This window comes from Canis lupus, chromosome 9 (genome assembly GCF_003254725.2).
Source record: "Canis lupus dingo isolate Sandy chromosome 9, ASM325472v2, whole genome shotgun sequence".
Classification (NCBI taxonomy): Eukaryota; Metazoa; Chordata; class Mammalia; order Carnivora; family Canidae; genus Canis; species Canis lupus.
In genome coordinates, this window is record NC_064251.1 from 13,955,593 (window position 1) to 13,967,793 (window position 12,201).

At 39.5% G+C, this 12,201-nt stretch overlaps 1 protein-coding gene across 16 annotated transcripts in view; it reads left to right on the plus strand.

Annotated features, from left to right (window-relative positions):
- BPTF (bromodomain PHD finger transcription factor) overlaps nucleotides 1–12,201 on the plus strand; it is a 153,344-nt gene that overhangs the window by 116,777 nt on the left and 24,366 nt on the right. For 12 of the 16 annotated variants that reach the window (XM_049114587.1, XM_035720657.2, XM_035720660.2 and 9 more), the window contains 4 exons: nucleotides 3,858–4,075; nucleotides 8,483–8,705; nucleotides 9,415–10,331; nucleotides 11,925–12,007. In XM_049114587.1, coding sequence (XP_048970544.1) covers nucleotides 3,858–4,075; nucleotides 8,483–8,705; nucleotides 9,415–10,331; nucleotides 11,925–12,007 — 1,441 coding nt within the window. The remainder of the gene's footprint in view (nucleotides 1–3,857; nucleotides 4,076–8,482; nucleotides 8,706–9,414; nucleotides 10,332–11,924; nucleotides 12,008–12,201) is intronic. The other 4 variants (XM_049114588.1, XM_035720665.2, XM_035720668.2 and 1 more) reach the window with 1 other exon arrangement.

Here is a 12,201-nt window from a genome sequence, read left to right on the forward strand (position 1 = left end):
TCTTATAGTAAGACCTTGGAGAATTCTCACTTCCCATACTCAGGAATTAAATTTATTTGAATAATGAGGTATAAGTATATACTATGCTTATAAATTTCAAGTCTCAATGACTCATATCAAGGAAAGAAGTTTGGAAATTTGCCATAGTATTTCCTACAAAAAATTCCAGACCTCATGGTTTTATGGGTAAAATCCTTTGAAATGATTAGAAAGCAATTTCCTTCTTAGAAAAAAAGTTCTAGGGCATAAGGCAAAGAAAAGATTAAATCTTTTCCATTCATTTTACAATTTTACACAGTTCTAATATGAAATAAAGCATTGTTGTTTTTTTTTGTTTTTGTTTTTGTTTTTGCTTTTATTTAAATGCAATCTTCTAAAGCTTAAACATGATTTACCCCAGGAAAGAAAGTATGATTCATTAATTCACTCAAAGCTGCAGGGACAGTTGATAAAATTTAGTATCTATTACTGTTTAAAAAAAGCTGTCAGAGAACTAAAGGAAACAATAAAAGTAAAGCAGAAAAAAATTACAGATGACAAAAGGTAATATACCTACAAAACTGGAAAAATTTGGTGATTACAAGATATATAGAGCCTCAGTTCCTTGTTGTTGCCTTTTGTAGCTTGAGTTATGTGTTTGACTTGCACACGTGAGTCCATAGTTACACATATTAGTGTTTCTCCTGTGTCAAGGAAAAACAAGGTGGCCAGTGGTCCGTCCGGCCAATGAGAGTGAGGAAGTATCCTAGGTGGAGGAGGTGGATATGCTTAGTGTGTCTCTATGTGTAGATTAGATTATCCTCTTCCTACCACCATACTAGCCTTTCCGAAAATGGAACCCACAGACTCCCTATATATAATAAAGATTTTTTTTAATTTTTGAATTTACATTTTGGTGATAATCACAAAGTAAACTAACAGGTACATATTGGGGATCATCTGAATGACCAGCACCAGCCCTTTATCCATCTGTGTTTGTGATAGCATCATATCAGTACCGGGGGTCAGCTAAAGTAGTTTTTCATGCGTTATTCCTCAGATTGCAGTATAAGGACATAATGTGGGGTCCAGTTCTCAAATTAAAGCACTTGATTTCATATGATGTATTTTTGGTTCACCTTAAGAATAAATGGGAGATATTAATCAAGAAAAGTTTAGAAGACAGAGTAATGATGAAAACATGCACTGCTAGTTGTTAGAGCATATTATACACCACCAGAATTAGCACCAAGATACCAAAGGAAACCAGACCAAAGAAGACCATTAAAGAGGCATTATATGTGAGAATTTGCAGTGTGACAGAGGTGTCATTTTGAATCAGGACGAAAGACTAGACAAATGATACTGGAATAATCAGTTTAGAGTTTCAGTGGGGGGTAGACCTCTGCCAACATATACCATGACTAAGAACATCCTTGGGAAGGTATATCTGATTAGAGAATGCAGGAAAACTTTAAAAGAAATAATTAAAGCCAGAATAAGAAAACACACACATACTGAAAGAAAAGAGAACACTTTGAGTTTTAAAAATAAAAATAAAGGGATCCCTGGGTGGCGCAGCGGTTTGGCGCCTGCCTTTGGCCCAGGGCGTGATCCTGGAGACCCGGGATCGAATCCCACATCGGGCTTCCGGTGCATGGAGCCTGCTTCTCCCTCTGCCTGTATCTCTGCCCCTCTCTCTCTCTCTCTCTCTCTGTGTGACTATCATAAATAAATGTTTAAAAAATAATAAAATAAAAATAAAAAAGACACCTGCGTGGCTCAGTGGTTGAGCAGCTGCCTTTGGCTCAGGGCATGATCATGGGGTTCTGGGATCAAGTCCCACATTGGGCTCCCCGAAGGGAGCTTGCTTCATCTTTTGCCTATGTCTCTGCCTCTCTCTCTGTGTCTTTCAAGAATAAAAAAATAAAACCTTTAAAAATAAAAAATAAGAAAAGGCAGAATGCAAAGTAGGTAGAATCCATAGTTGTAATTTGTATCTTTAACCTATAAAAAGCAACTATAAATAAGTAGGAAAAAAAAAGAAATGGGACAAGTGTGGAGAGAGCTCACAGATGAAGCATAATGACTTGACAGGGATTTATTTTTTTTTTAAGTTTTTTTTATTTATTTATGATAGTCACAGAGAGAGAGAGGCAGAGACATAGGCAGAGGGAGAAGCAGGCTCCATGCACCGGGAGCCCGACGTGGGATTCGATCCCGGGTCTCCAGGATCGCGCCCTGGGCCAAAGGCAGGCGCCAAACCGCTGCGCCACCCAGGGATCCCTTGACAGGGATTTAAATGCTGATTATAGTAATTGAATTAATTCAGAGACCATGATGCTCTCATACCATTTCTGATTGCTGGAATATTATATTTAGTGATGGTACCTACGGTTGGCAAAAGTTTAGTGAGATAGGAACTCGGTGACGGAGTGTGAGTTGGTATCTAAAATTCTATTTAGGGGCAGTCCCGGTGGCGCAGCGGTTTAGCGCCGCCTGCAGCCCAGGGCATGATCCTGGAGATCCTGGATCAAGTCCCACGTCAGGCTCTGCATGGAGCCTGCTTCTCCCTCTGCCTGTGTCTCTGCCTCTCATTCTCTCTCTGTTTCTATGAATAAATAAAATCTTTAAAAAAATAAAATAAAATAAAATAAAATGCTATTTAGTATTGTGCTTCTACTAGAAACCCAGTAATATTGGCGGGGGGGATATTTTAAGGAAATAAGTAGAAGCACATAAAAATTTATAAACAGGGATTTCACCATAGCACTATTTTAAAAAGATAAAGGAGACAGTAATTCTGAATGTCAAAAGATTTTCAATGTAATACATGTGCAATGTTATACATAAATGTGTATGTTCAGAAATATATTCAGCAATGGAAAAAAGACCGGAAATGAATATAAAACTTCAGAAGTGTGATGGTATTCACTAATAATGAATTAGGACATTGTAAATGTAAAATTAGCTATCAAATAATTACTCTTAGCAACTGCTCCACATGGGAGAAATTTATTCTAGTTTCAGCAAGTTAAATGAGAAATGAAAGTTTTTAGAAGACTAGAGCCATTCCAACTTAAATTCATTCATTTGTTCAGTGAACTATGGAAGCATTCTTTGAGCATTTTGCCCTGGTACTGAGGATAAAGTGATCCTAGACCTCATGGTTGTCCCAAACTATCTTTGAAGAGCCTTAAGAAAAGCTCATTTATAAAAATAATTGGTTCAGAATAGCCCTATACTCTTATTTGTTATGTTTAAAATTCATATGAATTCATTATATATATGTGTGTGTGTGTGTGTGTGTGTGTGTATATATATATATATATATATATATATATTAAGATTTTAGTTAATTCATGAGAGACACAGGCAGAGGGAGAGAAGCAGGCTCCATGCAGGAAGCCCGATGTGGGACTCAATCCCGGGACTCCAGGAACATGCCCTGAGCCGAAGGCAGACGCTTAACCGCTGATCCACCCAGGTGTCCCGATTCATTATATATTAGATTATCTTACTCTATATTCCTAAAGAAAGGCAGCTTTATAAAATGGCTCTTTATAGTATATTTTTCTTCAGTCTTCCCTAATTGTCATTTTAGCATTAGACTCACAGGAAGAATATTGATTGTGTTTTCAACTGCAAATAGCAAGAACTGGGGAGTGGTCGTCAGTGACAAAGCAAAAACAGGTACACTGACAACCAGGTGGGACTCGGTGTGTATATATGTCTGAGTGCATCCTTGGGCTCATAGCATCAATAGAGCTTTTTGAAAATCGAAAAGAATACATTCATCTGATGTGTTGAACAATATTTCAACTCAGAATACTGCTTAAGGACATATAAACATTCATAGCATTTTGCTGTGTGTGTAGGTGCTCCTCAACAAGTGGTGACTCAGATCATTAGAGGGCAGCCTGTCTCCACTGCAATCTCTGCCCCTAGTGCAGTTTCCTCGACACCTGCACAGAAAGGATTAACTTCGGGAACATCCAGTACAAATCTGCAGTCTTCAACCTCACAATCCCCTCGCCCACAACAGGGACAGGTGAAGCTTACCATGGCTCAGCTCACTCAGTTAACACAGGGCCACGTAAGTAATGCAACTTCATTTTAACATTTTAACTTTTTTTTAAAGTTTTTTAATTCCACTTAGGTAACATTCTTAACTTTACAGGTGATCATTTATTTATTCTTGCAATAAGTTTAAAAGCATGTACTTAGGATGTCCAACTCTTAGTTTTGGCTTAGGTCACGATCTGAGTGATGAGATCGATCCTGCATCAGGCTTCACGCTCACCAGGGAGTCAACTTCAGATTTCCCTCCCTCTACTCCTCCTCCTACTTTCTCTCTCTCAAATATATTTAAAAAGCAAAATAAAACCAAAATCATGTACTTATTCTCAAAAGTTTTATAATGCACTTAAAAAAAAAAAAAGATATTATTTATTTATTCATGTGAGAAAGAGAGAGAGAGAGGCACAGGGAGAAGCAGGCTCCATGCAGGGAGCCCAAAGTGGGACTTGATCCTAGGACTCTAGGATCACGCCTTGGGCCGAAGGCAGCAGCCAAACTGCTGAGCCACGTGGGAATCCCCTATAATGCACTTTTTAAAGAAATAGCTGCTTCCTAGAGTTGAAGAAGAGATGTAATAAATTTCAGTTATCTAGAGTCCTTAGATTGTGAGCTAAAACAGTCAGATAATCTTTTTAATTACCAAAACATTACTAGATGATCAATTTCCATGGGAAAAATGAAAGTTGCTTCCCTGAAAGACTCATTATTGCTATTAGCTCTTCTAGTAGTAATCTATAGATTAAACACAGTTCTATAAAAACACCAGGAGGTTTTTTTATAGAACTTGACAGGCTGATTTTATAAGTTTATGTGGAAGTGCAAAGCAGAAAGAAAAGCTATAACACCTTTGAAGAACAGGAGGCTGTGCCCTATGTGATAACCTGATAACCAAAACTTCTTACAATGCCTTACTTATTAATAATGCAGAAAGTGACCCATGCATATGTGGACACTTGTTTCATGGTAGAGATGTCATTGCAGGTCACTGAGAAAAGAACAGACTGTTTAGTAAATGGTGTTGAGACAATTGAGTTTATATGGGAAGCTATGAAAGTAGGCCGCTACTTCACTCATAAACTCAATTCCAAGAGGATAAAAGTCCCACCTATGAAAAGTAAAGCTGTAAACTTTCAGAAAGTAAGCTAGAAGAAAAGTTTCATAACCTTAAGGTAGGAAAAGGAAGGCTTTCTTAGTTAAGAAAAAACATACATGAGGAAAAGATTTATAAATTCAACTACATCAAAAATAAGAACTTAAATTTGGCAAACAAAATGAAAATGAAAAGATATGTAAATACAGTCAAAGAAGGACTTTTATCCAAAATACATAAAGAATTAACTAAAAATCAAGAAGACAAGAAGGCAAAAAGGCAAAGCTCAATTAAAAAAAAAAAAAAGGCAAACTAACTCGAAGGGGGAAAAAGGAAATCTAATTGTCTAAAATAAAAAAAGTACTGAACTCTCTTAGTAATATGGGAAATGCATATTAAAACCATATATAGGGCAGCCCCAGTGGCTCAGTGGTTTAGTGCCACCTTCAGCCCAGGGCCTGATCCTGGAGACCCGTGATGGAATCCCACGTCAGGCTCCCTGCATGGAGCCTGCTTCTCCCTCTGCCTCTTTCTTTCTCTTTCTCTCTCTCTGTGTCTCATGAATAAATGAATAAAATCTTTAAAAAAAAAAAAAAAACATGTACATAAGAGCTCGGTATAAATTAAAATGTCAGGATCATGAATTGGCAAAGACATGAAACAAAATGAACTTTTACGCACAACTGGTGGTAGTATAAATTGTGGTTTAGTCATTTGGAAAACTCCTAGACATTTCAATGTCAAGGATATGTACATATGTCTGGGAGTTCTAGGTGTATTCCTCAATGGAAGTTCTTGTTCATGTGAGCATCATCAGGATAATGGACATGAGTGTTCATAGCATGGTTCACAGGAGTAAAAAACTGGTAACAACCCAAATGTCTACCTACTATCAATTAGGTAAATTGAGGTACATTACTTATAGCAACAAAAATGAAAAACTGCAGCCACACAGAACCAGATTGTTGAGCTAAAAGAGCAAGTAACAAACTTCTATTATGATTCTATATGCATAAAATTCAGAAGTGGACAAAACTAGCTGTATTGTACAGGGATACAGGGCTATTACATTGCCTACCCAGAGGGGCATCATTCCCATCATGTTCTCCATGGATGATGCTCTTGAAGTTGTGAATCTGTAGCCCTATAAAAATCCATAACAGGGGCCTGGGTGCTCAGTCAGTTAAGTGTCCGACTCTTGATTTTGGCTCCGATCATAATCTTGGGATCATGAGATTGAGCTCTGCACTCTGTGAGGAATCGACTTGAGATTCTTTCACTTCCTCTGCCCCTTCCCCACCCCCGCCATACATGTGTAGGCGCTCTCTCTCTCTCTCTCTTTCTCTTTCTTCCCTAAGATAAATAAACTTAGAAACACAAATCAAAAATTGTGGAGTGCTTGGGTGGTTGTCAGTAGAGCGTCCCAACTCTTGGTTTTGGCTCAGGTCGTGAGATCGAGCCCCATAATGGGCTTCATGCTTAGCAGAGAGTTTGCTCCAGATTCTCTCTCTCCCTGTCTTCCTCCTCCCCAAACTCTCTAAAGATAAATAAATAAATAAATAAATAATACCAAAAGAAATAGATCAATACCTAAGCAGAAGCACTATGAAGATGTGCTGTCTTATGGTAACAGTGAGCATAGTGATTACCTCCAGGAGAAAAGAAGGGAATGGAGATCAGAGTAGATCACAGTGGGGGCTTCTTGCATAATGGTAATGGTGACCTGAATGCTGATTTTATAGATGTTTGTTTGTTTGTTTGTTTATAGATGTTTACTTTATAATTATTTCCTTTTTTTTTTAATTTTTTTTTAATTTTTATTTATTTGTGATAGTCACAGAGAGAGAGAGAGAATGAGGCAGAGACACAGGCAGAGGGAGAAGCAGGCTCCATGCACCGGGAGCCCGACGTGGGATTCGATCCCGGGTCTCCAGGATCGCGCCCTGGGCCAAAGGCAGGCGCCAAACCGCTGCGCCACCCAGGGATCCCACTTTATAATTATTTCCTAAACTATCCATGAATTTTGTGTGTCAGTTTTGGCTGTTGGGAATTTGGGGTGGGTTGTTTTTACTTTGCTTCTAACTATCCACCATGTCCCTGGTAGTTAAGGTCACTGGATTAATAAGTCCTGAACAGAAGAGACAGTACATACAGAGCTTTTACTTCCTCGTCCCCATTTTTATAACTGTGTGGGCATTAGCAACCTTGTTGACTAAATGTTTGTATTCCCTGTCTAAACCCTGCGTTTTTTACACTTGAGCATGCACCATAGGTAATCTGGTGCATGTTGAAAAACTGAGACCAAGAGACCTGGCTCCTCATTTTATCTCACCTTTAACTTGGTCTCTAACATTGGGCAAGTGACTTGAACTTTCTAATATTGATTTCTAATTAGTGATAAGATAATAGTAATATTTTTTCTCCTTATTCCATGAAGTCACAAGTCCATTGTGAGGATCAAACAAGACAGTATGTATAAAGATGCTTTGAATATTATAAAAAAGGGGATCCCTGGGTGGCTCAGCAGTTAAGCCCCTGCCTTTGGCCCAGGACATGATCCTGGAGTCCTGGGATCGAGTCCCACATCGGGCTCCCCGCATGGAGTCTGCTTCTCCCTCTGTGTCTCTGCCTCTCTCTCTCTCTCTCTCTCTCTCTCTCTCTCTCTCTCTCGTGTGTGTGTGTCTCATGAATAAGTAAATAAAATCTTTTTTAAAAATGAAAATTCTAAAATAACCTGAGTATAAGATGGCTTAAAATCAGAATCTTGTGGGATCCCTGGGTGGCGCAGCGGTTTGGCGCCTGCCTTTGGCCCAGGGCGTGATCCTGGAGACCCGGGATCGAATCCCACGTCGGGCTCCCGGTGCATGGAGCCTGCTTCTCGCTCTGCCTCTCTCTCTCTCTCTCTCTCTCTCTGTGACTATCATGAATAAATAAATAAAATCTTTAAAAAAATAAATAAATAAAAAAGATTTAAAAAAAAAAATCAGAATCTTGTGGTGGCATTAGTCATTCACGTCAATCTTCTTGTTTTATAGATTAGGGAAACTTAGCCATGGAGGGGTAATGCTACTTGTAGACAGATCCCTGACTGTCTATTTGGAGAGCCTGCACTGGAACTCTGGGTTATTAGTTCACATTTTTTTCATTCTACAACATTTTTGTCTTTCCAAATAAATAGTCTTATTTTAGCTTATGTGAATTCCTTCTGATACTATTCTGTAAACATTCAAGTATATATTTTCACTACATTAAAGGATCTTCCCAAGTAAAAGTGTAATACTTATAGATTGATGCTGTGAACGCTGTTTACATGTTGTCTGTTGTTTTCCATAGGGTGGCAATCAAGGTTTGACAGTAGTAATTCAAGGACAAGGTCAGACTACTGGACAGTTGCAGTTGATACCTCAAGGGGTGACTATACTTCCGGGTCCAGGACAGCAGCTGATGCAAGCTGCCATGCCGAATGGTACCGTTCAGCGGTTCCTCTTTACGCCTCTGGCAACAACAGCCACAGCAGCCAGCACCACCACCACTACTGTTTCCACTACAGCAGCAGGTAGAACTTGGGGTTATCAGAAATGCACATTATTACTTGAGTTGCTGGGCTAATAGAGGGATAGGAGGCCCACTGCTTCCCCTTGGAAGGATATGCCTCAAGCCAGTGAGCTTAAGATGACTGGTCAACCTCACAGTATCTCTTGTTCCTACAGACTCCTTGTCATCTCCAATCCCCCCCCGCCAAAAAAAAAAATAGAATTGGGATGGGGAGCAAAAAATAATGGCTGTCATGGTAACTGTGCCTAGACTTGCTTCTTGCCCTGCCTTGCAAGCACTGATTGAGCCATACAGATAATCTCAGGGAAGGTGGATCTATCCAGCTCATAGCCTACATTTGAGAGCTGCAGGTCCAGAACCACTTTGTTAGCCTCTTACTACAAGCTACCCTCACCATGCCGTAGGAGAAAAATGAGGGTTTAGCATTAGCCTGTACCAGAAGTCATGGCTAATTTCCAGAGACTGTGCCTTGCTTTAGGAGCCAGTGCTCAGGAGGCTTAGCAGCATGTGCAGAGGGCAGCCATGAAACAGAACCTGGATCCCCAGTTAGGAGAGTCCTAACTCAAGTGTGTCTATGGAACATTTCTAAGGTATCAGTGTTACTGAAATTGAGAATTCTCGCCTTTAGAAAACTCCCTTCAAATTCTTCTTTTACCATGGTCCTATGTTCTAGTGTAATAGAAATATTTAGTCTTTTTTTTCCCCCACAGGTACAAGTGAACAAAGACAGAGTAAATTATCACCCCCAACACAGGTGCAACAAGCCAAAACCTTGCCAGCAGCTCAGTCATCAAGTGTGAGTCCTCCAGAAGCCCAGCCACAGACTGCTCAGCCTTCAGCTCAGCCCCAGTCCCAAACCCAGCCCCAATCCCCAGCTCAGCCTGAAGTTCAGACTCAGCCTGAAGTTCAGACCCAAACAACTGTTGCATCCCATGTCCCTTCTGAAGCACAACCCACCCAGGCACAGTCATCCAAACCCCAAGTCGCAGTACAGTGTCAGCCTCAAAGTAATGTCCAAGGACAGTCTCCTGCTCGCGTCCAAAGTCCACCACAGACTCGAATACGTCCATCGACTCCATCCCAAGTGTCTCCTGGACAGCAATCCCAGGTTCAGACTACAACCTCACAACCGATTCCAATTCAACCACATACATCTCTTCAGATACCTTCCCAGGGCCAGCCACAATCACAACCCCAGGTACAGTCTCCAACTCAAACTCTTTCATCAGGACAGACGTTAAGTCAAGTTACTGTTTCATCCCCATCCCGTCCTCAGCTACAGATACAGCAGCCACAGCCCCAAGTCATTGCTGTGCCTCAGCTGCAACAACAAGTCCAGGTTCTCTCTCAGATCCAGTCGCAGGTTGTGGCTCAGATACAGGCTCAGCAAGGTGGTGTGCCCCAGCAAATCAAACTCCAGTTACCTATTCAAATTCAGCAAAGCAGTCCTGTGCAGACTCACCAGATTCAGAATGTGGTTACAGTGCAGGCAGCCAGTGTGCAAGAGCAGTTGCAAAGGGTTCAGCAACTCAGGGAGCAGCAGCAAAAGAAGAAGCAGCAACAGATAGAAATTAAGCGGGAACACACTCTCCAAGCTTCTAATCAAAGTGAAATCATTCAGAAACAGGTAAAGTTATTAAGTAAAAAAGCAGCATGTTCAGTAGCTTGAATTATTGTGCTGTGCAGTAGACTTAGTGTTGGTTGTGTTAGGTTTCCTACGTGAGACAAAAGTCACTGATGCTTCAATTTAGAAGCAGCACTGGATTGACAAAAAATAACAAATGACTACCAAGGCTTGGAACTCTGTATTAGATGAAAACAATCAGTGCTTATTACAAAAACTACCTGTATTTTGGGAGAACAAAGATGGAAAGAATGGAGTTAGGAGTTTAAGTGCCATTAATGCAAAACTGGAAGGTTTAAGTTGAAAGCCACTTCAGGCGCCATAGTACTTTCTTTGAAGTTATTTGCAATGGTCATTCCTTAGTTTGCTCGGAGACTAAGCAAATTATAAACAGTTGAAACCTATTTGCATTTCTAGCCATACCTTTGTAAAAGGTTGAAATTCTACTCCAGAGTTTAAATAAAAAGTGGTATCCTGTAGTAGCATCTTAGTGAAGTAAGGCAATTTAGAGGAATTAGAATTATTCTACTTAAAATGAAGTCACACATATAAGATCCTGTAGCATCACTGGAGAAAACTGTCTTTGCATCGACAACATACACCATTCAGCATTAGTCAGGAGTTTGTGTGTGGATTTCAAGTGTTCCCAAGTCACGAGACCTGCATCCAGTTCCAAGGTCTCCCCTTCACAGTCTCTGAAACTCATCTCTCTACCCTGAGCTCCATATCTTCATTAATACTCCCTCTCTTTCCAGCCATACAAGATTATTGTAATGATTGAAAGAGGTCATGTATGTAGAAGCACTTTTTATTTTTTATTGGGATATGTTCAACATATAGTGTTGTATAAATTTAAGGTGTACCACATGTTGATTTGATTCATTGAAATTTGGAACATGATGGCTCTTGTAGCAATAGTACTTCTATCACATCATATGAGCATTTCTTTTTAGGTAGAAATAATTAAGATAGTGTCTCTTAGCACATTTGAGGGTTCTAATGCAACATTGCTAGAAGCACTTTTTTTTAAACAGCAAAGAGATTTTAAAGGTGTATGGTAATACTCTTATAAATCGATGTCATGTATATGTTCAAATGCATCATTACCCAGCGTTTAGTACTGTGTAAATTGAGAATTATTACAATGTCTGTCTTTATCCTAATCTCCATGCAAAGTGGGATGGGAAGGAGGGGAAATATTTGAAATGAATGTCTAGGAAGAGAGTGTAATGCTAAAAAAAAAATGGCTATTGGAGAATGATAGCTGAGTTAAAGTTACAGCTTATAGTACTCATTTAATCTCAAGTAAGTGAGTTAAGTTTTATATGTCTGAGAATCTCTTTTATAAAATTAGCCCTTTCAGCGTTGTTATGAGGAATAATTGAGGTATTGTTAAGTGTTTACTTAGTACAGTGCCCAGTACACGGTAAGCTCCCAAGCCATATTTTTGTAGCTCTAATTTTATTTGTATTATGATATAAAATTTTTAGTTTCTTTCGAAAACATACATGTGCTCAGATTTCTACTGTTGTTATTTGTATACCAACTTGTAGTCATTATAAAATATGCACTTTGGGATTTTGTTCTGTCCTGAAGGTGGTGATGAAGCATAATGCTGTAATAGAACATTTAAAGCAGAAAAAGACCATGACTCCAGCTGAAAGAGAAGAGAATCAAAGGTAGGGAGAAATATTTGTAACCCAGGAACACAGGGACTCGTTGTATACCAGCCTTTCCTCTTTAGTGTCCACACACACAGGACATTGGGGTTTCCTTTTTTTTTTTGTTTTTGAATTTTGGCTGAAGTTCATTAAATGAGACACTTGGCACTACTAGCTGCTCATAACTGGTTTGAATCACTCTTTGAAGCTTT